Source organism: Polyodon spathula, chromosome 1, assembly GCF_017654505.1.
Source record: "Polyodon spathula isolate WHYD16114869_AA chromosome 1, ASM1765450v1, whole genome shotgun sequence".
Lineage (NCBI taxonomy): Eukaryota > Metazoa > Chordata > Actinopteri > Acipenseriformes > Polyodontidae > Polyodon > Polyodon spathula.
Window position 1 is genome coordinate 39,929,609 of NC_054534.1, and position 27,107 is coordinate 39,956,715.

At 36.6% G+C, this 27,107-nt stretch overlaps 2 protein-coding genes across 4 annotated transcripts in view; one reads left to right on the forward strand and one right to left on the reverse strand.

The window, feature by feature from the left end:
• On the reverse strand, positions 1–18,890 carry LOC121318675 (N-alpha-acetyltransferase 35, NatC auxiliary subunit-like). 3 transcript variants are annotated; one of them, XM_041255604.1, is made up of 23 exons: positions 18,816–18,890; positions 16,168–16,293; positions 15,750–15,783; positions 15,224–15,338; positions 14,422–14,496; positions 12,329–12,496; positions 9,645–9,711; positions 9,062–9,105; positions 8,450–8,500; positions 7,750–7,833; positions 7,352–7,466; positions 5,701–5,879; positions 5,267–5,326; positions 4,856–4,962; positions 4,706–4,772; positions 3,934–4,032; positions 3,245–3,423; positions 2,842–2,978; positions 2,623–2,690; positions 1,814–1,954; positions 1,486–1,608; positions 1,199–1,279; positions 1–615 (listed from the first exon to the last, which is right to left on the reverse strand). In XM_041255604.1, exons 2-23 carry the CDS (start codon positions 16,286–16,288, stop codon positions 556–558), a joined length of 2,175 nt encoding a protein of 724 aa, XP_041111538.1. In that variant the 5' UTR covers positions 16,289–16,293; positions 18,816–18,890; the 3' UTR covers positions 1–555. The 3 variants fall into 3 exon arrangements, with proteins under 3 accessions (XP_041111538.1, XP_041111546.1, XP_041111554.1); XM_041255612.1 differs by lacking the exon at positions 12,329–12,496; XM_041255620.1 differs by lacking the exons at positions 15,224–15,338; positions 15,750–15,783; positions 16,168–16,293; positions 18,816–18,890 and adding an exon at positions 14,872–15,204 and having other exon boundaries at positions 2–615.
• Positions 18,891–19,129: 239 nt separating this feature from the next.
• The window catches only part of LOC121318691 (cytosolic carboxypeptidase 1-like), an 85,644-nt gene continuing 77,666 nt past the window's right edge, over positions 19,130–27,107 (forward strand). The window contains exons 1-2 of the mRNA XM_041255635.1: positions 19,130–19,238; positions 20,426–20,485. Of these exons, the coding sequence (XP_041111569.1) occupies positions 20,454–20,485 (32 nt within the window). The 5' untranslated portion in view covers positions 19,130–19,238; positions 20,426–20,453. The remainder of the gene's footprint in view (positions 19,239–20,425; positions 20,486–27,107) is intronic.

The window sequence follows — 27,107 nt, forward strand, 5'->3', positions numbered from 1 at the left end:
AAAAAAACACACATGGTGGATGTTTATTTCCTTTTATTATACAAAAGTTTAGTTTAATTACAATGTTAAATACAACAAATGCCAATACTCATCTGTTTCAATTAATTTTTGTCTTTCGACAAGCAAAGAGAACAGTCCAGAGAATGCAAATACTGTAACGGACAACCATTGGTTGGACGTGTGACAGTAAGAATGATCTTCATAAAACCAAGTTGTATTTCTTTTCATAATCCAAAAGCCTACTTTAATTATGGTGTTAAAAATAGGTGACAAACAGAAGTAAAATAAATCATATATCAAACATTTTAATTGCTTTGGTGGCTGTATAAAATTCACATTTTCCGCAAACCTTTTTTTCATTAGAATCCCACAGTAGTTGTTCAATGGATAGATTATCTACAGCAAAGTAACTAAGATGAAAACCTTAACTAATAACTAAACATCATAGTAACTTGGTCTTATTTTTGTATTATGAAGACACTGTAGAGCAAGGTAAACAAAAGTCCCATCCCAGTTCTTTTGTCTGCTACTTAAAGGAACATTTCATCAATCCTCTTAGATTATCTTGACCACTGGAAAGTATTTATGTGCTGAAAAATCGAACTCTGGCAGAACCTGGAAACAATGGATGACTGAATGAGAATTTTTTTTTCTCCTACAGAACTGAAAGCGAGACAAAGCTAAAGCTACAGTACAAGGGCTTGAGTTCATTGCCTTTTCATGACACTGCTAAACAGTATTCTGGGGGTTGATAAACAGAATCAGTATATTTTAATCCAATTTAATTATTCTTTATAAAACATAATACATGACTCTTTCTTTGGAACAGCTTTGGTCTGGCATTGTGTGTTTAAATTACAGCATTTTTAAAAAATCATGCAAGTGGTTACGTCAGTTTACAGACGAATAAAACAACCTCTAAACTTAAAGCATTTCCACTCTAACCAAGTGGACGCACCCCAGACACAAATAATCAAGTTTATGAAATGCTTATACAATGGCTTGCACAAACTGAGCACTACTCAAAACAAATGCCATTTTATCAGATACTGACAATTTTATGCGCTAGCTTTATGAATGCAAGTGAAAACAAAGTTCAGCTTGTACTTTAATTTTGCATAAAACTAATAGGGAACTGATACTTTGATCTGTATTATCAATACTCATGTGATCATACTAAATGCAGATTTAAACTCACCCTCGTCTCCTTTTTGTGCCCTCCTGCAAGCAACTTCATCACCACGATGTTGGGTTTTGCTACTTTCAGTATTCGATTCACCTATACAAACAAACAAAATCACTCTGTGTAAATGATAAAAAAAATAAAACTTTCCCTGGTTAACTCCTGCTTAAGATCCTGGATATTCCCATACCCCCCCCCCCCCCCCCCCCCCCCCCCCCCCCCAGTATAAAATAGGGTGGAACTATGGGTCCACTGAGTCCCTTTGAAAACCAGGCTGCTGAAGTTTAGTATCAAGATCTCACCTCTGGATCTGGATTGGGGACGTTTTCCAAGATCATCTTGGCCTGCTGGAAGTGTTTACTGGCTGCCATGTAGAGGTCCGAAGACTGAGGAGGAGGGCTGTACTTACTGAGGTCAGACATTTCCTGGACAACAATTGTGTCTGATTAGTGGAGTGTGCATTAATTAATGAAGATGTCATCAGTTTAAAAATAAAAGTTACAACTGAGAATGACAATCTCCTATTTTAAGACTACACTTATAGAATGCTTGACCAATTTGCAAACAACAAAGGTATATTCTTCATTCTGTGTATTAAAGTAGATAAAATGACTATTCCTTTCTACTTACCTTAAACTGTATGTAATGGACAGGTGGGGGTGTTACCACGCTGTTAAATGGGGCAAATCGGTGCTCGTATCGCACTTGCTCACTATCCAGCTCAAACTTTGGTTTTCTAACTTTTCCATCCATTTCAAAAGCAATCATAGTCTGAAAGAAAATGATTTGCTCTCATTAGTGGTTTAAGAGTGCTTTCCATATGATTCCAGGCCAGCGCTTAAGTGGTAAACTGCCTATTTACTAAGTGGACAATCTCTTCAAATTCTCAATTGGTAAATAGCTTTTCCTTATAATGTCAATCCTGTATACTGCCATTTATTTGTTATTTACATTATGCTTTGATAAAAGGGAGCATTAATCAAAGCTGCTTTTGGAAGAAGGATGTCTCTGTCTTTCCTTGGTTACTTTTGGTAAACATTTTATTGTGAACCATACTGCTGACCCTAAAACTTGGCAAACAATACACAAGATAGCTGTGAGCTGAAGGCAGTAATCACATTTTGTGCTCTCTAGTATCTGAGAAAACAGAGCAAAACACAAAATAACCTTATTCACTTTTGTCTAATTCTTGTATATGCTGCCACCTAGCAGGCACGATGCTGGTGGTACAGAATCTACAATCTTTTCAGGTGTGGCTGATCTGTCCTGTGATTCTATCTAAATGCCTTCAACTGCATTATTAGACCAGTAAATAGTGGAACACATAATCAGTTTCTAAATCACAACTAATCTATAGTGTCTAGCTCTGTTCAAACACATTCATTACACCACTATCCCCTGCTATTGTTACAATTAGAAGAAAGCATTGTAATCTTCACCTTGTACATTCCAGCACACATATTCTGGTAGGCCTGACTCATTGTGATTTCTCTGCTCAGGGGCCTGGCTGTGGAGAAATTATATTTCCATTATTAAGTCTTTTAAGTCTTTCCCCCATGACAGGTTAAACATCTGTAATGCACTTATGTTAAATGTGAAATAGGCTGCAAGACAGTTCAAACAGCTATCAGCTTTCCTTTTCGGTAGGACCTCTTTACCCTTTTTCTTTTTCTTTGACTTCTTGTTGCTGCGGCCCTTCTGTTGCTCCTCCGTGATCCTCTCCTCAGCCATTTGGGAGCTGTCAGCTCGACTCAGTGTTGACATCAGCCATGCATAGAGAAACTCAGATAGGTACCTGAACACAAGGGAGCATTAAACAATCAGTCTGTATTAAAAAATGGCTTTTGCACCATGGATGAATTATTTATTTATTAGAGACATCTGAATCAGTACAGCCATCTGACGTGCATCATCTCATTAAACAGGGGGACTAACACATGCACACGATAATCATCTCGCGGTACAGCAGATAGTCGACAGCAACCTAAGCTACACTAATTATTTTAAACTCAATTTCAAATGTAATGAATCTATGTGTTTTTAAATCGGGTAAGAGCATACCAATAAATGTAGTAATATTCATGCATGCTGTAGAGTTCCAGTTCAAAACCACTCAGGAGGTACTGGATCATGACCCTTAGGCTATGGTAAAGGACCCAGGTTCCCAAACATGCCAGATGCTGCCTCTGGGGTTCCTGTTTCATGAGCATACTGTGGAGAGCTGCATCCACTTTCTCTGCCTGTAGAGAAACACAGGAAGGCTCCAATGTGATTAAGGTCTACATTTGGTTTGCAAATAGTAAGCTGATATGGATATGGAAATTATTGCTTGGACAAGGCTGAAATACCCTTGCTGTGAATAGTACTTTCATATCAGTTGATCTCTTTTTTCTTGAGGTCTGTAAATCCCTTAGGCTTTGAGATTTTGTATACAATTCATATTGGTAGACAAGTAATACTTTTATATTGGGGAGACGGGGTCACACGTGTCATCTCAATAAAAGTAAAAGATTTAGTCAATTTATGCAGAAAAAAAAACAACAACTTGTATTTCATCAGGAAATACTTGTGTTATAAATATATACTTAGAATTCCCCTGCCGCATGGTACAGCATATTACTATGACTACTGATCTCTTTGTCTTATGAAAAACAACATTATTTTAGACAGAATCCTGTATCTGAATTTTACTTTGCATTGCATGAGAACATTACATTGGCAATACAGACAATTTGTCACAGAAACATTACCTCATCCTGTAGGGTGGTAAACTCCTCCAGAATGTGCCCCAGCTTGTCTCTCTGTCGAGCCCGGTTGTGGCCATGGATCTGGATCAGGCTGCAGAATGGCTTCAGAAGCAGAAGAGTCCAGTTACTATTACTGGATTAGCAAAATCTGAGACTACAAACCTGTTCTGTTGATCATGATCTGTTCAGAGGAGCAGTACATGGGATGTTACAATCAAGATTAGAAATTAAAATTAATAACTGAGTGGAGCTGTCAAATAAGGGATTCTATGCTGTCTCTCTGCTGCTACACCAGTGGTCCTCAAAGTGGTGCCCGCGGGCAAATTCGTGCCCGTGACGCCAGGCCGTCGTGCCCACGGCAACTGTTCTTAAATTGTGGGTTGTGAACACATTTCTGGCTGGTCGTAGCATGGGAAAATAAAAAGAAAGCTTTAAACATTTTTACAACAAAAGCACCACAGCAGTCTGCTGACAGCGCTGCTCACTTATGCTGTGCTTTTGTACGTAAAAATATTTGCATTGCGTATTTTATGTAATAAAGAATAAGCGCAGCCCGCACAATTACTGCCTGAGACTTGGCTTTATCAGAGTGAGCCAAGAATAACTCATGCTAATTATAATTATAATTATATTGGCAGTGTTTAAGATAAGAACCTATGCAATAGTCAGCGTGCCCGCACACAACCAAGTAAGACCAACTTATGCCTGTGCTACATAGTGCCACAATGCCCAGTCAAAATAATACACTTTAATATAATTGCTGTCCATAGCTTACCCGTGCACAGTGAGTAACAAATGAGTCAATGTAATCCTTGGCTTGATGGTTGTTATACAAGCAGCACCTAAAAAACCCCAAAAATATCAATTTTTGGTAATTTTATACCAAGGGAAAGTGGAGATTACACAGCAAATATTTGTTACTTACTTTGCTGAAAGAACAGGAGGGCTCACAAAATACCTTAAAGCCTCCTTTATCATGTCTTGCATTAGATGTGTCCCAAATACTTTTTTGTTATCGATCAAGAAAGTTGTCTGTAAGAAAGAGCTTACAGTAAGTCAAAGGCTTTGTTTTAATACAGAAACAAATGCACAGTAAAGATCATATGGGGCAGATTTAACTCATGACTCACAGTGCCTATGTCACCTACAGTATATGGATTTGAAAATAAATGACAAAATGTAGGAAGTATAGCGTCATAGAACAGACAACGTTAAAAAGAATACACACAATACTACAAAATCACTTAAAACCAGTTACTGTTATTGACTATCATGGGCGCAATATTTTTAGAATTCTCCAGCAATAAGTACAAAAATCAAATAAAAAAGCTCTTACTTGTAACAAAGACCTAGAGAGCACACAAGGGGACTGTTCACTGAACTCACAGAAAAAATCCTGGAAAAATGAATTTCAAATCAAAGAGCAACAAAATTAAGCCAATAGACAGAAACAGCAGTGCTCAATGACATGGAGAATGAAGGTGGTTAGTAGAATCTCAGCAAAGAATATACATAATATTTAAATAATCATTCAGCTTTGCATATCTTGCAGATATTGCTAAATACATGTGTAAATAATTTTAGAACAGTTTAAGGTTGTTTGGTTCTCTACAGCTCAAAACACCCAGCAAACAAGTTACCAATAAGGTCTGCTTTCAGATTAAGTCAACAGATGGTCAAGTAACAAAATAATGTACAGCAGTAAAACAACACTTGGACATTATTCAGACTGTATAATCATACTAGAGACAGCGAGTAAATACTTCTTACCAGAATGGAGTGCAGATTTGCAGCGTTGACAACCTCACAGACAGTTTTTATTCTCTCTGTTAGTTTGGTGAAGTAGTTGACCATTTCTTCTCTTTTAATGATTTTGGCATAGCGAGGAAAGGTTGGAGGTAACAACCTCTGATTAACCAGAGGTTCAAATCCCATCATTATTGGATGATCTAAATAAGAGGCAAATCGATAAGAAAACACAAATGTTAATGAAAATAAGTAGTGATGGGCATCAATATCGATATTTTGATATGATATCGATAATTTCCACATCACGATATTGTGAGATTAAAAATAAATAAATCACGTACGCTTGCAGAGACATACTTTTTATTGCTAAAAATATAAACGTATAATCAAGTTTATTTTATATTAAGATACACCAAACCCTATACATATCAATCATTGTGAGTCTCACAGGCAAACACCACACACTAAAGTATTCCTTAACCATTTTATTTCATTGATTGGCTATTTGCATGCTGCATTAAGCACCTTTGGTATTATTTTGAGATATGCGCAAGCGTCAGTGGTTCACTTCATTTTGTCTGTGTGATTTACTTGTGCTATTATTAATGTATTTTTAAAATGTGAACTTTCAGTATTATAAATTAGGTACTTTTAAAACATCAAAACTCATCTGTGACAGAAATACAATGAGTTCTGGTGATAAATCTCCCTCCCGACCTGTGAGGGCGCTAAAGAACGGGAGGAGAAGTATCTGGAAGGGCTGGCCTGACAGTTCGTTTCCGGGACCGGGAAGTCGGTCAGCCTGGAAAGAAGTCAGACTCTATTGTAAGACCGTATTGACCTGAAAGGTAAACGAGGGGCAGGTGTAAGTAATATGGCAGCTGCAACCGTTTACCTAGATGTCATGCAGGAGTACATATAGGGGCCAGGGTAACACTGATCTTTTCCTTCGCTTGGGTTAAACGGTGGGAGAGAGAAGGACTGAGAGAGGAGCTCTCAGAGTTTAAGAAAGATATACGTGTTGTGTGTTATTTCTATCTGTTAGTCATTGTCTGTTTTTTTATCACACCAATACATAGTTAACGCACACCTCCGGAGCTGTCGCAAGGAGAGCACTGTCCGGAGCAGCACTGCACTGAGCACCTGCACGTTTTCATTCACCCAGGACTGGTGACCGTGCCATTGTTTTTGTTCAGGACTGTGCCTTGTTTTCATCATCCCCGTGCTTTACACATTGTTGTGTATTGCCGGGGATTTATTATTTTTGACGGTCGCCAGACCTGGAAAAGAGCAATAAAGCACTTATTCACTGAATCACAGTTGTCTGCTTATCACTCCTGCACCGCATCACCGCTACACCTGTTCCCCTAACCAGCCACTTTGCCACATAATCTCAAAATAACGCAAAATTCGATAATATTTTTGTTTGTTTGGTGAATCTCTTTATGTACGTGTTCACTTTACGTGTATGTAAAGACATTCTTCTTGTCACAGATTTGTGCCACAGAACAATTTAATGAACAAAACGTTATTCATTACTAATTAAGACCTGCAAGCCTTTCCTTGGTTTCCCCATTTTATTTTATATACATACAGCTATTAGCTGAACATTTGATAGCTATGTACCTACATAAATGGTAATTAAAAAGAAATGTTAGTAATTGCTCTTTACCCCCTTTCGTAGTATCATTTTGTGCCTGGATGCCATGATGGACAGAAGTGTGGAGAGCTGAAAGTAGGTCTGCTGCTTGTATCATCAACTTTTGAGCTTCAGTAACTGAGGTAGTCTGGGAAAAGGAAACAAGCAGACAATTACAGTTTTCCTCACAACAAACTAAGAAATATAATTCAAGGTCTCTAATAAAAAAAAAAAAAAAAATTAACACAAAAAAGTAGTTAATGCAGGTTCATTTTTTAGATATTTCCTAATATTTGCGATGGATTGAGCCTAGTCTTTCAATTGAAATATCAGCCAGACAACTACTAATTTTTTAAACAACTGTTTTAAAACAAACTTAGCTATGTAGCAATATTACACATTTATGTTAATGTACAAAAAAGGGGTCTCACCTCTTTTTTCGTGAATGCTAATAAAGCTGTCAGCAGTAAGCGTGTAAACTTAATTCTGCTAAAAAGCGCAGAGCACTGTTGATGCTATAAAAACATAAAAAAAAAAAAAAACATTCTTGGTTAGCTTCTCCACTTAAACTGTTGTAAAATTGCAATGCTCTCAGATCTGAATGAATCAGGTTTCATGTTGCCCTCACCAGATTGCCAAATGAAATAAGATGTCTATCTCACCTAAACAACATTCAAAACAACAACAAGATACAATGCGTAAGTCATACTCCCAAAAAAAGATCTGTTGAGAAACTGGCGACAGAACAAAAACTCTCCGAGATACCGAAATAGCAGCATGAGAATTGTAAAAATAGTTTGACCCAGTCTCTCTGTCGATACAAATACATTTTTTTCTAAATATATAGTAATAAAAAAAAAAAAAATCCAGAGATGCTTTCACACCTATCACTTTGTATTACTGTAATTTGTGGGGCATCATGTTCCAGTGAAGAACACAATACCATCAATTGACAAGGGTTCTGTAACTTGTTCCTTGCAGATACCTAGTTTTAGCAACAGCTTGCTAACAAATCTAGCAAGCCATCTATTTCAACACATTCCAAAACATCAAAAGGCTCAAGTTAGTAGTTTCCCATAGCTTTTACACAGAAATAAAGTCATTAAAAAGTCAAAAAGGGTCTATTCTTACTTCAAGTTCAACATCTGGGTTCCTTTCCTCTCCCTGGCGACTTCTTGTGCTCTGCCAGAAAAAACAAACAAATAAGAAAAATAAATAATAATAAAATATTTTAGAATAAAACAGACACAACAAACACAAGCAAAAACAATATGACTTGTTTAACACAAAGTTCAGGTTTTAAAATAGGACTTGTCTCATGACAGATAGGACCTTTCCTTTTATAAATAATACAGCCTTGGTGTGACAACCAACTCCATTCTGAAGCTACCAGATCTGTGTCCGTGACACTGGAAGGACATGCAGAAACTCAAGTCTCCATTCAGTCAGGAGGTGGCACTGTGGTCTATAATTTGATCATCTATTGAAGAGCAAACTTGGTTGTACAAACCCACAAATTATTTTCAAAAATTTAAATTGGAGGTTAGTGAACAGAGGAAACACAATATCAAAACAATTATGATTACTTAAATATACTGCTGCGATGCAGACATCATGGGATACAGCATACTGCTTTTCTTGTAGGCTGTCCTGTAACACTAAGATGACTATGCTTGTAGAACGGGCTGTGCAAAACTTTTAGCTACCAAAAACAAAGTGAATATTGCTAATGAAAAACAATACCTTTACTCTTCTTTGTAAGTCATCTTCAACATCTTTCAGCATGCCTTCAAGTTGGAAGGAGAAAGACAGAACATTAAGGATGATATGTTAAGGTTATTTTTAATATTTTATGGTTTGAAAGACCCCAACTAGGACTAGGGTTGGAGGACAATGACATTTTCAATTATAGATTATTGGCTAAAAATCATGTTTTAATTGTTATTTAACACCCTTGTTCTTTTTTAACAAATCAGTTGTCTACAGGATAACAGAAACACAGTTATCAACAATGGTCATCACTTATCACTTTCAGTACAATAAATAATGAAGACTACAAATATTATGGATAATATCACAACCTGAAACAGCGCTAATCTTGGACTACCTTACCTAAGGTAACATTAGGTAGTCCAAGATTAGAGCTAGGTCTCTGAAACTAGCTGTTCAGCTTCTTGTGCTTATTGCCTAGGCTGAGCATACTAGGAGTGCCTTGTCATGTAACCAGAGTGAAAGACACCTTATAAAACACTTTGGTAATCCTGAGATCTAAATTTATTATAAAAATATATACTTTGGGTATCCCACCTCCATTTTAAAATCATACCTGTAACTCTCAAATCTGTCACATTGTTTGCCATTTTGAAACCATATGTCATTGCCTGGAAATCCTCCTAAAACAAAAATACATTTTGCTCTAAGTCAGAAAAACATACTTGTTCTGCAGCTTCACACTTAACTATTTTAGCTGGGCAATTCCATTAAATGGTACAGTGAGAAGTCCTTGATAGCAGGCAAACATTTGTGTGGTGGTCCTAACACACATAAGTTTAGCCATGAAAATGTCTGATCTTGAGGACTTACCAAATGTACTGTAACAAATATCATATTTGAATTAAATGGCCCACTTGTTTAAGATATTTCTTAATTCTCTAGTCATTATTGAAATCAGAATGTGTGATTGCTGACCAAGGTGACCCTGAAAATGACCTAATGCCAATGACCTTTTATGTGATTGTGAACTGGCTGGCTTGTGGGCGACGTCAGACAGAAATTAATGGTTCAACACAGGCAAGTACTATGGAGTGAGAAACAAATGCGCTTGTTTCTTTATTAAATAAAATAATTTAACCTAACAAAACACTTCTTGCAAAAGTAAACAGCACCATGGCCAAACACAGAAATAAAAAAGACATGGAACAAACTAGTATCGTGCTGGTGTAAAACCATACACAGTGCCTATAGAAAGTCTACACCCCCTTCCAAGCCTGGAATTAAAATGCATTAAAATAGCTTTTTTTTTCCCCATTTACCTATACATCCTACCCCACAAGTTCCAAGTGAAAAAAAATATTCTAGAAATCTGTAGAAAATTTATGAAAAATAAAAACTGAAATAGCAATCCTAAATTAGCTCAGGTGTAACCAATCACCTTCAAAATCACACACCAAGTTAAGTGGCCTCCACCTCTGTTAAACTGTAGTGATTCAGGATAAATTCAGCAGTTCCTTTAAATTCCCTCTGCTGCGTAGTGCATTTCAAAGCAAAGACTCAACCATGAGCACCAAGTCGTTTTCAAAAGAACTCCGGGACAAAGTTGTTGAAAGGCACAGATCAGGGGATGGGTAGAAAAAAAAATATCAAGCCTTGAATATCCCTTGGAGCACGGTCAAGATGATTATTAAGAAGTGGAAGGTGTATGGAACCACCAAGATTCTGCCTAGATCAGGCCATCCCCCCAAACTGAATGACTGAGCAAGAAGGACACTGATCAGAGAGGCTACCAAGAGGCCAATGGCAACTTTGCAAGAGCTACAGGCTTTTATGACCAAGACTGGTCAAAGTGTGCATGTGACAACAATATCCCAATCACTCCACAAATCTGGCCTGTATGGTAGGGTGGCAAGAAAGAAGCCATTACTCAAGAAAGCCCACCCTGAATCCCATTTGAAGTATGCAAAAAAACACTCAGAAGATTACGTAGCCATGTGGCAATAAGTTTTGTGGTCTGACGAAACTAAAATGGAATTTTTTGGCCTAAATGCAAAGCGTTATCTTTTGCGCAAACCCAACACAGAGCGTGACCCAAAGAACACCATCCCTACCGTGAAGCATAGTGGTGGCAGCATCGTGTTATGGGGATGTTTCTCATCGGCAGGGACTTGGGCACTTGTCAGGATAGAAGAGAAAATGAATGGAGCAAAGTACAGAGAAGTCCTTGAGGAAAAACTGCTGTCCTCTGCAAGAAAGCTGAAACTGGGACGGAAGTTCACCTTTCAGCATGACAATGACACAAAGCACATAACCAAAGCTACACTGGAGTGGCTAAAGAACTAAAAGGTAAATGTCCTTGAGTGGCCCAGTCAGAGCCCCAACCTAAATCCAATCAAAAATTTGTGGCATGACTTGACGATTGCTGTCCATCATCACTCTCCAAGGAACCTGACACAGCTTGAACAGTTTTGTAAAGAAGAATGGTCAAATATTGCCAAACTAGGTGTGCAAAGTTGGTAGTCCTATCTCAACAGACTCACAGCTGTAATTGCTGCCAAAGGTGCTTCCACCAAGTATTAACTCAGGGGGGTGGAGACTTATCCAATTATGAGCTTTCAGTTTTGTATTTTTAATATATCGTTTTTTTTCTCAATAAAACCTTTTTTCCCCTTAACAGTGTTGAGTATGGTGTGTAGATAAGTGGAATAAAATCCTCATTTAAATGCATGAAACTCTGAGGCACTGACACAACAAAATGTGAAAAAAGTTCAAGGGGGTGTAGACTTTCTATAGGCACTGTATGCTAGTAAAACAACCCTCAGAATGCACATTTGGAGTTCTAAAACAACAGCAGTTCAGGAACGTTAAAGTAGCTGTATGGAACAGTAACAGTTTTCAAGAAGAAAACCTGCTCACTGGGGTAATCAGATTGACATGGGAGATATTCAGCAAGTCAAAGCCTTACACAGTAGTGTGCCCTTGTCAGTTTTAACTTTTCATTAGGAAATTCTGTTGATTCTGATGATGCTTGAATGGAAAATGTCTGCATATTATTGATGGGGATGCTTTTTCTTTCTCCAATTGAAGTAGCTTATACCACAGCTCTATGCTAAAAGTTTCCATTGAGTCTAAGCAGACTTGTTCTTGCACAAGCAAAAACAAAACAACACCTTCTCATAAATGATTGGCTCATTTTTAGCATATGGCAGGGAAATTAAAACAAATACATGGGTTAACCTTAGAAGGAAATGTAGAGAAGGAAACACAGCCTCAACCACATCCCAAGTAAGGGCTTACCTCCTCAAAGACAGCAGCTTTACTGACTTTCTCTCTAGCAATATCACAGATTTTCAGAATGCCCAATGCAAAGGCCTTCATAGCAAGGTCCTCAATCAAGTCAGGGTTATGAACGTACAGGCAGGTAAAAACCGTCTGGGCTAAAGAATGGCCTTCAAGCCAGGTTATCTGTAAGAATGTTTTACATTTAGTAAAAAAATAAAAATAAAAAAAAAGAGAAAAAAGAAAATAAAAATGTCTCTATGAATTTGTTCTCTTACTATACAGTTAAAACTTGAATCTTTGAAGTGGGCTTCTTGACGTTAAGGTTGCATTTAAAATGAGTTTAAAGATTGTAAAGTCAGAGTATCTACCTTAGGATAATGACTGCTCTACATGGAACCTGATTGGTTGAAACAATCCATGAGTTTTATAATCACATTTTGTTTACTCATTAATATCAAACCTGATTTAAATAACAATAACAACTTAAAAACAGGAGGGACAAGCTGTAGTATTATTGTAGGCAGATGTAAGTACAGTCAAAATACAGCAAAATGTATCTTTAAAAATGTATTTTTAATGAGCAAAGTACTTCAGGATTTAAGTGGTGTCTGAGAGTAGTTGCTGCTTCAGTCACCTTACTAGTTAACTGATTCTTGTGATATTTCTTATTTCGTATTTGCTACAATTGACAAAAAAAACCTGCACTTATTTACCGTCTCACCAGCAAATGAAAAATACCTCTGTGTGATGTGTGATTAATGTATATAAAAACACAGAATCAACACAGCAGCTCTTGAGCCTCTATTTAAAAGTTTTAGACAGCAAAAAGTAAACAAGTCAGATCTCATGGGACAGATAAAAAGGCAAGGACGTCATTCTGAAATGCTTCGCTTCAACAGTAACAGACTTCCTGTGTAGTGTAGTGACTTTTATATAGACTGTACATATACACACACACTATATATATATATATACACACACACACACACACATATATATATATATATATATATATATATATATATATATATATATATATATATATATATATATATATAAAAATGTAATAAACGAGAACCACAATGGTGAGTTTTTTCCCCCTTCACTTTACAATGCCATTTCCACATTTTGTTTTATTTGAAATGTTAAAGTTAAATTTCAGTTTTCATTTGCTGTTTACTGTGAAGAAACAGCAATGGCAAGAAATAAATAAAATGCTCATGCACTTTGTTTTACTTTGTTAAATTACATTTATTACTTGAAACTTGAAAATGTGCTATCCTGAGATGACCATGCTTTTTATTTTTTTTATACTACTGGTCAACCACAATAGCACTAGCTAATTTATATCAATTCCAAAACAACATCCCACTGCAACTCAAGTTCCCTATAAAAATTGACGGTGATGCATAATCATCATTTATTTACACCATGAATCCTATTATTTTGTATTACAGTATACTGTTGTGTGATACTGCCACAACCACTTTGAAAAACATGGCGATATATAAATAATTTGTCACACATATTAACTGCTACGTTACACACACACAAAAAAGATCGTTTTACAGTCTGCAAACAAATAATTATTACAGCTGCATATATGGCATAGGCAGTGTAATGCTGGTACTATTTTCTGTCTGGCGGTCTTTCAGAAAAAGAGAGGCAGTTTTCTGAAGCTATTTTCTTACACTTTCCCCTTTGTTCTTTTCATTAGGTAGCAAATTGAAGCAAGTGAGTATGGCAGTATAACAAGTGCGAAAAATCTAATGTTTTGATTGGATAAAATACATTCAAGTGTGGATTACGTATGTCGTGTGTTACATATCAAAAGAAAAGAACAATATATCTGCACTGCACGACTGCAGCTCATGCTGGCACAGATTACAGTAAGGAGTGCCTAAACTGTGAATTATATTTTATGAAATAAAAAGGATTAACTCCATTTGAACAAGCAGCCTTTGTGATGTGTTCAACACTTAAATGCAAGCAACTCTGTACTGTAAGTCCAGGAAGGATAACTCCTGGGGGATGAAAGTCACCGGCGTGTTTGTTGTTTATCGATTCTGTATGCAGGTGAAACTAGGTTAGGTTATTATAATGCTTACCAAGCAACAAAAGCATGTGTCCATTATCCCAATCAGATCGGGCAAGGTCAAGTCTTTGATTTTGATGGCTCCACTCTTAACAGACAGAACACAACGAAAAAAATTAAAACAGGGACAATTACAAACCCTGCAAGTGAAAATACTTGATTGTTTTCTCACAGTGATAAATGGTTTTATAAAGTTTATATCTCATGAGCATTTATTAGCTCAAGGTCATTTTAGCACTTAGAAATTAAACTTTTCCTCTGTAACACACTACAATATCAGTCACTGCTAAACATGTGAACAGCCAGGAAATAAATGCAAATACAGTACCAAAATTCCTGTATTACTGGTTTACTCACACGAAAACTAGTATTTATAGGTAATTGAGTTTGACTTTTCTTACTGTGCAGTGTAATTCAGCTGTACTATGAGAAATAGGAACATAAAGGGTGCCCAGTGGCTCACCTAGTAAAAGCACGACAGAGGAGGCTTTCCTGCTTCAGTAACCCCTCAGGTGCCCAACAAGGCCAGGTTTGAACTTGTCTTCAGGTTTAAGCAGCTTGGCAACATTTATTGCTTAGGTTCAGTGGGTAAAACGTGGTGATCGGCTTGACAGCGGGAACGGTGGTCGCCCGGTGATCAACAAAAACTTGGCTCACCAAATCCCAAAAGCTCAATTTGGTTACCCAGTCTATCTGCATATCTAGTACATTACTGAAACAGTATTTTTTACAGTAGCAATAATTATCAGTTTACATCATATAAACAAATAAATCAATAAATAAATCCAATATTAAAAGATATGTAAAAGTGCAACCTTCACTGCCTGTTCAAAGTTGAGCACCTTCCTGTTGACCTGGTTGCCAATCATTCCAGCATCCATCTTTGGATCCATCATTTCAATAGCAGACATGGCTTCAAACAGGCCAAAGCTGAAGATGGGAAATCGTTTACTGTAGTTTTTTATGCATATGATTTTACAGAAAGGCTCTGCTAACACTTTCAATCTAAAATCTACTTTGACCTGATGAAAGCCTGTACACGTGTACATAGAAAACACAGTTATTAAGTCCAATCTACCCAAGTGACCTGTCTCCTAGCTGTCTAAAAGCTCAATAGTATCAGCCTTAACCTACTTCAGTCCAAGAGCTTAAAGCAGCTATTCAATTAGACAGTGTTAGCAAACAAGACTGTGGGTTATAGGATAAAAGCTCTTCTTGGACCATTCTGCCAGCTACCCATTCAAGAACATTTATTTGAATCCCTGCACACAGCAGCCACTTTAAATCCAGCAAGCAGTTACAGAGCAGCAAGTATTGGTATCTAGCAGAGTTCATACTCACAGCTTGTCATGAAGCAGCTCTCCAAGCTTCAGCTCTGAAACAAATATAAAACGTAAATTACCACTTGACAGTCGCAACAGAATTCATGTTTATTTGTCATGTGTAACAGTAAAAAACAATCATGTATGTTAATATTTCATTTATTGGGTCATTATTTATCTACTAGTCTACATCTGAAAAGCTACATAATGCTTGACCAATGTTCTTGAGAAACAACAACAGGTAAATATGCACAACACACATGAAAACATTTTAAACAGGTAATTAAAAAGTATTAGAAAAAAAAAGTAATAGGAATTTTCCAGGGACCACCTAATATTAAAGCATGTACATATTCCAGTCTGGGAACCTAGAATTTTAAGATCTACTCGCAAGACAATGCTGTCAGTCGCCCATTCATACTGTTGAGTTCTTTCACCTCTACAGGCTCCCTTGAAGTCCTGTGTGACATCCACCCAGCTTGCATTATTCTTCATCTTGTCTGGGATTCCTAGTCCCCATCCAGCATCATCTTCTTCTACTGATGACTTCATCACCATGATAGCTGTTAAGAAGAGCACACACATACAATTATGAGGTAAAGCAGGTACGAAAAAATACCAGAACCTGGCCCTGATCTCATTTTACTAGCTGGAGATATATTCATCTATGTCTGTCTATCTGTCTGTCTGTCTAGAGCGAGAGAGAGATATCACTACTGTGGTATTATGCCTTTTTTTTTTTTTTTTTTTTTTTAGAATGGCTCAGGATGCAAATACAGCCTCCATCCATGTACTGGATTTTTACTTCTACCTTTAAATCTGTATTAATTCTAATTAACATTATTTTATTGTTATTTATACTATCATACAATGCTGGCTCTGAGGATCAGTCTTGATTTCGCCTCCCCAGTGCATTAACATGCACAACTTTTGAATTAATTTTATTTAAATGTTAAATATTTATTGGAGTTAATTAGTTCATTCTTTTCTGTTGAGTGTCGCTGGCATAATAGTGCTCAGTCTATTTATCCAGTTACCTTCTTTTATTCTTCTATATGTCGCATTGTCTAATTTTAGCTGTACTAATCCTACATCAATCCTCATGTCCTTGACTGGTGAACTGCAGTACTATTGGTTCATTCATTTTTTTATTTCTAATTAATGAAATTGTTCCAGTCTCTCCAACATATTTCATTTCATCACATTTTTTTCACAGGCTATTCCATAAACAACATTGCTATTTTTACAGTAGGTATTCGTTTTTAGTGGATATGTGTCGTTCTTATGTTTAATCATACACTTTGTACTAGTGCAAGTATCTGTAACTATTCCATCAATTATTTTTTTATGCTTACTGTGAATGAAAATATCACCTAAATTAGCTTCTCTTTTGAATACTACAACTGGGGCCTTAAGAAATACTTTTTTCATTTTTATTTTTATTATGTAGAGTCCGCAAGTGTTTCCAAACTATCTTAGAAATATTGGGCAAAAGTTTAGAGTACGTCATTACTAATGGGACGCTTGATCTTTTTATCTCTATTTTTATAATCTAGTAGATCATCTCTTTTTAGTTTATCCACTTGTCTTAACTCTGTCTCTATAATTCTTTCTTTGAATCCTCTTTTTTTAGGATTGGTTTTTAATACATTTCTTTGTTTTACATAGTCACTTTCTTTTGAACATATTCTTGGTATTCTTATTCCTAGACCCTTTGGGATTGCCATGTATTGGAAGTGCTGAGGATATGTGTATGTCAGTAAGTTTACAGAATAAGTCAGTCTCAACTGAACCTTGGTATTTCAAAATTATATTTCTTTTCTTGTCCATTGAAGGTCCACCTTAATATTACTGTGTATTTCATTTGCCATTTTATGAAACTGAAAAAGAGATTCTTCGCCATGTGTCCAAACCCCCAAAAAGCAGGAATACACTTAACAAATCTTGAGAGCTGGCGTGCTTCTTTTATACGTAATTAATTTAATGCTTGGATAATGTGAGATTGAAATTACAAGAAATATAAACTTTATCTAAGTATTTATCATATTAGCATAACACTGAATTTAGTTTTCAACACTGCAGCTTTAAGTTTACATTGGTACACTACTGCCAGTTTCAGAAGCACGTATCTAGTTTTTGTCTAGTGAATAAATCTAGAACAAACTACATTTCTTGCAATTCATCCTAGTTCTGTTTTACTATCGACATTTTTTTTTGCCATTATTCAGTACCTATAAATTAAATTACCAGTTACATTAGGCAACTATTAGTTTCAGGATATTTTTGACAGTGCTATTTCCAATTCACCGAATTATAACACATATTTTGGTTGTTACATGTGCCCTTTCATAATCAACCACAGATACCTCTTTCTGTACAGTGCGCAATAGTCAAAGATACTGTTTTCTTTTGTTGTTTGTTTGTTTGTTTGTGTGTTTTTCTCTCAACAAATGTATTCATAGCCTACCAGTTGCCCGACCACTGTTTTTATTTCGCCCGGTGCGACTTGTGATGTTTGGAACATTACGGTATCTAACTAATTCAAATGATGCTTCTTTACAGAGAAAAAAATGTCGTTTAAGTAATGCAGAAAGATAACATGATGATTAAAAACAAAACAAAACAAAACAAAACAACAACAACAAAAAAAAAAACATCATGCTGCTTCAGCCTGCTCATACATCAATCACTCAACATTTCACAATGCTAATAACTACGATATAATCAGAAAAAAAAACAAGCAAAAAGCATTAACAAACAATGTGAGTTAAGTTAATCTATTAACTCTGATTAACATTGCATGCAGTTATTATGTATTAAATAATGTTTTGTGTAAGCCATACATAAGTGCTTATTGCCATCCTATAGTGCAGACTTAAGCAAATACAGTATAATGTATTTGGGTTTAAATCCTCTTCATTCAAACATGCCTGGGTGACTTCTTTGCTTAGGGAACAGCAAGAAAGAGGCCTGGAACGATCAACCTAATCGTGAGTGAAAAAGCTAGCAACACAAAGCAGCTACACCTCTAAACTATGCACAACATACAACAATCAGAAAGCCATGCATTTGTGTCTGAACATACCTATTTAAATGCTGATTTAAAATGTCGCAAGTGGTTTTAAATGAAAGCCCATATACACCTCCAGCTCTGCCTGGGGGAAAAAAAAATGTATTGAATCCTGGGAAATGTAGTGGCAGTGTCACGTACCGTATGTTTTCAAACGTTCATAAAAACTGAAGTTACTAACAGGCTAAACTACAACCCCCATGAGCCAGCTCCTTTTCTTGTGACGTTTCCAACTAAAGCATATCTGAACTACAACTCCTATAATCCTAAACTCGGTAACCTGTCTGCCTACTTCTCGCGAGATGCGCCGAGTTGCCAAATTACTGACAGCTATGGGTCTGTGTGGGGTTTGTATCAAAATACCGAGGGGATTCATTTGTGAGGGCTCATCCTGAAACATTCACTTCCCACGCATGACAGGTCATTCTTCGTTTACCGGTGTGTATACATAAACCGTTTTGTATTAGCATGAATATGATTTTTCTTCGATTTTTTTTTTTATTTTTTAATTGCATAGTAGAATTTATGAGCAGGTGTAACTGGATGTGTGTTACTAATACGCAGAAAGCGAACAGTTATTTACAGGTGTCAAGGCCCGTGTGTTGTAAGATGATACTAAGTCCTAGCTAGATACAGTCATGCACGGGATTGTAACCGGGTTTTGGTGGGGGTGGGTCTATATGTGAAACTACGGGTACCTTGGTTTTCAAACGATTGCATTAAATTTATTATGTAGTACCCTGCAGAACAAAAGGACACAGACGAATTGGTTACAATCTTGGTGAAATACCTTATAAAATATTTGCGGTTTCCTGTAATATGCATTGTAAATGCACCGATGATATCCAGCTCTTTCTAAAATTCGTTTTATTAATTGCGGCTGATTATGAAATGCTGCAATTTTGCCTTCAGTTTGGACTTTTTTGTGTTTTTATTCACACATATTTAGTGTGATGTTTTGCACGCAGAATGTGGTTTCCCCGTTGCCATGACACTAACAGCCCTGCAGTTTGCAGAGTGACGTTTGAAATAACCTAGTAAATAATATGAAGAGGAATTACAACATCAACAACAATTGTAGGTTGTACAATTCCAACAAATTATTAATACATTTCAATTTCTTTAAATTTTAGCCCAATACATTTGTATTGGTACTGTAATAAGAACCCCCAAAAAGGACGTTTTTGCTGACTTGTCACGCAGCAATATGTGCCGTACAGTATATGGATCAGTAAAAGGGGGTTCAACTAGCCTTAAAGTTTTCTTGTTGTATTTTTATCGAAAACATTTCAATGGGGGACATGTGTTTTATTTATTTTTTATATATAAATATAAGATTATATATTTATAAAAAGCACCTTTTAAAATACTTTAAAAAACTCTAGTTACTGTTATACTATTTTAGATTGTCTTCGAGTTTTCTTACTGTCTTTTTTAAAATGTGACTTGGTATGTTTTTAAAGCAAGCTTTTGGTTGGCCGAAGTGACACCACAAGTCTCCTCTGGTTGCCAGGTAGTCCCTGAAACCTAGTCTCCAAAAACCAAGTTCCAACTTAAGTAGCTTCATGTTCCGGGGTTTAAGAGTAACATTTTTTTTTTTTTTTTTTTTTTTTTGTTTTTTTTTTATTTGAAATGGTCAAGTGAATAATCAAAATGAGTAAGGCAAAAATTACAACAGATAAAGGGTAAGTATAGAACTTTCCATACTTTTTGAGCTGAGGAATTTGTTCTTGAGGAAATGGCTGTTTGTGTACTGCGAGAGCTCGTGCAATGTCTTTTAGAAAAGTTTCAAATATAATGCTCACCAGCTGGACATGATTTTTATTCCAGTAATACAATATTTTAAAAAATTGCACTGTGATTACGTTTTGTTATTGCATTTTAAATTACTTATTTAAATCATAATTATGAAGTCCTAAAATACGCCAGTTTTGCCCTGCAGTAGTTTGGTGCTGGGTCGTTCAGGGGTTCAGTATTCCAGCATCCATCAAGAACAGATTCACATGTTTGTCCTAAAACTGTTCCTAATATTCCGGTACTGCTTTTGCACCAATCTTTTGTGAATGGAAAATAAAAATGTCAATATAACAAAACTGGTACGGTAACAATTAACTTGGGTGTATATTGGAAATACCTTGTTGTCTTGTTGGCCAATAGCACAGGTACCGTAGCAACATTAAATCTAGCTTATTCAACATTTCTCTGTAATGAATAATGGATCTGTCGTACTGAGTTAGTCATTAGAAACTATACTTTTAAATTGTCTGTTTTATAGAGCAGTTACGTTATAGAGCAGTTACGTTTTGAGAAAAGGAGAAAATGCAACTTGTTAATGGATAGCTGTTTTCATCATAAATGTTATCTTTGTTATGCAGTATTTAAACAGACCTGGAACAAACTTTCAGTTTAGTTTTTTAGGCAGAGGGTATATTTAAAAATAAATGTTTCAGAGTGCACATATATGGTTGTTTTTCTGAATGCTTCAGTGGGGTAATGCAAGTCTGTTTTTTCTGCTGATGGAGCCTGGCTCTTTTTACTTGCATACAGCACGTTTCTCAGTTAACCTTGGGATTCGACCCCCAGACCCTATCTAAATATCATGGTTGAACAACTGTCCTGGAGGGTCTTTCTGGACCTGGTTTATATTGTATTAACATTATTAAAGGCTCAGCACATTGGGCATGTGTGTTTTGTAGCTGGCAGTCATCTTGGCATTGGAGTGGGCAAACAGTCTGGATCCAAGAATGCCACCATTTGCACAACCATCTAGTTTAATTAGTTTGATATTTAGTTTAATTGTTTATTGGAAAAATGTGGAGTGTGGCCAGGTGGTGGTTGATTGTCAATTCACCCCTGGCCACATGCTATACAAGAACAAATGACTGTTTTGAGCCTGATATTGAGAGAACAGCAGGTTGTGCTGTCTGTGTATGCACTGACATAGCCAAATCTTGGGTGCTGTTTATTTTGAAGTAATTGTTTAAACCTTTTGTTGTGTTTTATTTGTATTTTAAATAAAAGTGCACAAAGCGCTAAACTGCAGTCTTTCATGTATGGATCACTAATTCAAGAGTGCAGACCAGCCTTGATCAGGAGTCAGGACGCTCCACCACACAGACCTGGTTAGAAGTTTATATGGTTTAATGAAACTATTATATTAATAACATCATTTCCACAAACACCAGGTCCGGACATGCCCAAAATTTTGCGTCCCTTCCATCAAATACAACATTTTAACACAAAGGCTAATAAACTTCAGGGATGCGCATTATGTTCATTTTTATCGTGTTAATAGTTTTTAACTTATTAAATTGATTTCATCAAGTTTAGTAATTAAATGTGTTAAATTTATTATTATTATTATTTATTATTATTATTATTATTATTATATTTATTTTTTATATACCTTATTCGTGTTGATTTGTACCAGTTGGGGGTCAAAGCAAAATAAAAATAAAAAGTTTAAATCCATAACCAGTCAGAGTAACAATCAATCAAGAGAAAAACTATGCAGGACATTTTAATAAAACACAAAACAATAACAGCATTGCGTATCTAAAACACAGATGTAATAGAGAACATTTCCCTTTTTCATCCATATCCAATAATTTTGTTTATAGTATGAAATAGTTTTATGCAATGCAACATGTAAAAATGGTTCCACTGCTCCCTGCATCCTCTTTAAATTCTGTGCGTCCTGTGAACGCAAAACAAAATATTCTAGGACCCAAAATTTTGCATTAATGCGACCTGTATATTTATATGGCTACTTCATGCAAGGGATCCGTTGCTTCCCCTCGATCCACACAAGAGGGAAAGTGTATGAAGTCATCACTGGGCATGATGATTGGGACACTTGCTTGGCAGAGGTTGCACGTACTTTTTGTAGATCAGTTCAAGAAGCAATTGACGCGGACTTGCGGCCTGTGATTCAAAACGTAACCGAAAGTTCTATATTCTCAACGCTCTTAAACAGGAGGATGCTGATATTGCTTCCTCTTTGAGACAGCGAACTGCCAGGCAGGATATTAGCAGAGCTGATCTTCACCAGGAGAAAGACAAAATTAATCAATGCAACACTCGTATTGATGCTATATATGATAAGATGGTGGACCTTGAGGACCGAAATCTTCGCTGTAACGTCAGACTGGTGGGGCTTCCTGAAGGCGATGACCCCATCCACTTTCTTCAGCACAAAATTCCACAGTGGTATCCAGCCCTGAAGCCCTCCTAGTTAGATAGGGAGCATAGTCTACGAGCGAGAGGGAGTACAGAAGTTAAATGTGGCTTGAGCTTTCTGATATGTAGTGTGCTCCCCCTGGCTCTCTCTTATCATTTAACATTTTGTAACCATGCTCCCTACTCAGTTTGTTTTGCTGCCTCTGATGTTCTAGGAGTTGGAGGATGCTGTATGTGCAATGACTACGGATTGTGAACTTCTGTTATTAATATGGAAGCAGATTGGCCTCCTTCTAAAATCAATTAATTATTCGTTAGAAATTGTCTCCTTTCACAGAGACCAAAACAGTAACCTCTCTTCTTTTGCAAAAGGGGAAGGATCCTTTAGAATGTTCTAGCTATCGTCTGCTGTCTCTCTGCAATGCAGACATAAAAATGTATACAAATGTTTAGTCCATCGGCTTCACTCATGTATTCACTCCATAATTCACTACGATCAGACGGGGTTTATGAAAGGCAGATTTGCTTTGGATAATATGTGTCATTTGCTTTGTGTTGTAGATCTGGCTGAGGGATCACTCTCGCCCTCCGCTATTCTGTCATTAGATGCTGAAAAAGCCTTTGAAGGAGTGGAATGGGATTATTTGGGGACTGTATTATTACTATTGGACTATCCAGCTCCGTGCTGTGAAGATGTGGTTTCACCCAGGAACTCCTGTTTTGTGGCGTCCCATTGAATATATTTTAGTTCTGCTGCTTACAGGATCTCCCCTTTTCGGGTTTAAAGTATATTTTTTTCCAATTCACATTGGTACCATTATTGCCAGTACTTTGCAAACTTGGAGAAAAGTTAACACATTTCTTCGTGCACCTACTGGACTATACACACTATTCCCTATCTGGCGTAATGCCTTATTAACTCCTTGGTCGACATGCAACATGCACACATTGAGTGATATCTTTCAGGATTTGCAAGAACAATACTCTATTCTGGGCTTCTCTTTCTTTGTATATATTAAGCTACACTCATCCCTTCGTGCGTATGGGGTCACCTGGGGTGCCCCTTTACGTCCTCGCACACTAGTAAATCTCTTATACAGCTCTCCTCCAGTGTATGGATAGTTGCATTTATATAAGGTAAACTCTTATCCTGTAATGTTAAGATCCAGTTACTTCCATTTGGGATAGGGATTTGAGTAAGCTTGCTGTTAGCCCTGACAGGGATACTATCTGGGAGTGTTTATATTGTCTAGAAAATCTGGCACATCAGCTTATTCATTTTAAAATGGCTTACAGATTGTATGCTACTTGATTTTAGGAGGTTCCAGATGAAAATTGTAGCACATCCAGCCTGCCAGGCTTGTGCCTTGGGAGTGACGGGCACATACTTGTATATGTTCTGGGAGTGCCCCAAAATTGTATCTGCTGTGGGCTGTCTAGTGGGAGGGGTTGTGCCCTTCACTCCTGAGGTACTTTTGCTGGATGATGACTCTGTTAGCCTTGGCATTACAATCTAGAAGGATTTTCCTGGCAGGGATGACGGCAGCCAAGAAAACTGTCCTGAAGGGTAGGGCGGAGCCGTCTATCTCCTTTTCTTCTGTCTGGTTAATCTATTAACATGATATCATTCTTTTGGAAAGATCTCCAGCTCGGCTACACTTAGTCACCGCTAACACAATGGCAGCATGGGATACTGCTGCCGAGAAAGTGGCACAGTGTTTGAGTAAGATCAAGTGCATATTATGGCATTTCCATAATGTTATGGCACTTTAATTTAATTAAGGTATATTCTTTCCTTGACATTTTAGTTTCAATAGTTTATTGTATCTTCTTGTAATATTCTTGTTTTTGTATTGCTGATATGTTGTATTTCTGTATTGATTTTATATTTATTGATCTGTATTGTCCTTTCCCAAGGGGTGGGGAAAAGTGAGAAAAAAATTATAAATGATTGTTCACAAAAAAAGCAATGTAACTTCAGATATTTGTCTTGTGTGCTGAAGCAGGATGAGTATTGTTCAATTTAACAAAGTTCTCTGCTTTTGCTGACTACAGTAAAGCTTAAAGAAAAAACAATAAAAAAATGTCCTGTGCACCTTCTGGCTATGTGACGATGCACTCCCTTTGTAGCCAGTTTGGCTACATCAAATACAAAACCTGACCAGATAGCCATGCTCCGCCGCTTGGGTGAACAGTGGAAACACCCTGTTTTGTTTCCGTGGACAGTCGTTGCCGGGAGTACCAGACAGTGGATTGAGGCATAAGTCAACAATCTAGTACTACTCTGCTCTATATCCACATTTGTGTAAATTTGATGTCATTGTATTTTACATTTTGGAGTAAGGTAATAGAGAATAATTTATCTTGCCCCCACTGCTTTGTGACAAATACGTACTGTTTGTACTCTTGGTCAGAAAAGCAGTACCCAGTGTGGTGCTTTATAACACACGTAACTGTAGGAACAGAAACAGAACATTTCCATGGCTAACATCCTCATTCTACTGTTCATTATTATTTGTTATTGTTGTATTTTCACTTGTCCTTGCCTGTACTTCAGAAATCCATACTAATAACATGGCATAGCATCCTGGATAGGCTTTTTCTTTTTTTTTTTTTTTTTTTTGTTTATTTATCTATTTTTAATATAAATATACCTACTAACAGACTAATACTAAATGGAGGCAAAACTGTCAACAAACCAAAAGGCAGTGGGCCAATTGCAATGTACCAAATGTATTCCATTTAATGTGTCTAACTAGTGGATATAGCAGGTTTAGTCCACTTAATTCGACTAAAGTTAGCACACCTTCTAATCCCGATTTGCAGCGTGCCAGAAGTTAATCATCACAGATAGGTGATCTGCCAACTCAGACTAACAAGATCCCGATTGCAGCAGCGTGCTAAATCCGATTTATTACTGTGAAGGATAAGACTTAGCACACTTGCTTGTTCTAAGCATTTCCTGCTTAAAAGTAGCACAGTATTTCATGTTAGATTTTTAAATGTGTCAGTATTTTGTTAAGTATATGTAAAAACTACAAAGCAGTGTGTAATTTAATGTATAAACGTAAAATTATTTAGCAGGTTTCATTAGGTTTTATGAAGCAAAATTTGTTAATTCTGTAGGGTGATACGAAACTTTTGTCCATAGCTTTAGGTTAGTCTCAATTATTGGTTCCGCTCAGTTAAACAAATTGCTGGGATCATCTGCTTGGTACGCTACCATCAAGATTAAGATAGTAAAGATTAGTAGGATTTTCTAGTCTGCATTTTAGTCCACTTGCTGTGACTGAATCACTGCGACGCTGCAATTGACCCAGTCTGTTCTTCTGGCCCTTCAATGGCAAGAAGCATTAGAATAAACTGTGTACCAATAAATAATGAAGGTGATTTATATTATTACATAACACATACTAAAAAAATAATTTGGGCTGGTATAGACCTTGTTTCAGCATGCCTGGTCATCATAGTAACTTGTTTCCTTGGTAAATATGTTCCAAAATCACAATGCTCTAAAATAAACAGGAAGAAACAAGTAGTGAAGGGAGGTATTCTGATGGATCAACAACGATGCTCTAAGCATTCAATAAATGCTTACTTTGGAGATGCACCTTTGTGCCCTGAGCTTTCTTGTGCAGAGCCTGTCTGATACCAGACCAGTGTATTTTTTGTTGCATGTCTGGCTCAAGTCTTTGTGCTCCACTATAAGTATGAGCAAATATATTATTTTTTTTTAATATCAGAAAATAAAGGGTCATTCAACAGGTTATTTAACAATTCTTCAGTGAATATATGCTTTGTAATTAAGAAGTTTATTTATGTTTTAATTTAGAATCCTAGTCGACATAAAAATGATCTATTAAAACTTAAATGAGAGGAGACGTTCCCATTCCCAACCTTTTCACTCCGTGCTACTCCATTTAGAGATGAAGAGTGTGAAGTTGTGTGGGAGTTGCACGTAGGCAAAGTGGAAAGCGATTGAATGTCCTGGATAGAGGTTTACGTGGGGTTGGTATCCAGAGTAGAATCTTGTGTGCTATCCCACATTTCAGAATACTGCAAACGAGGAATGCTAATCTGAAAGTTGTATTCTGGTTACCAATTGAGGAAATTCGTATTGTAAATGTT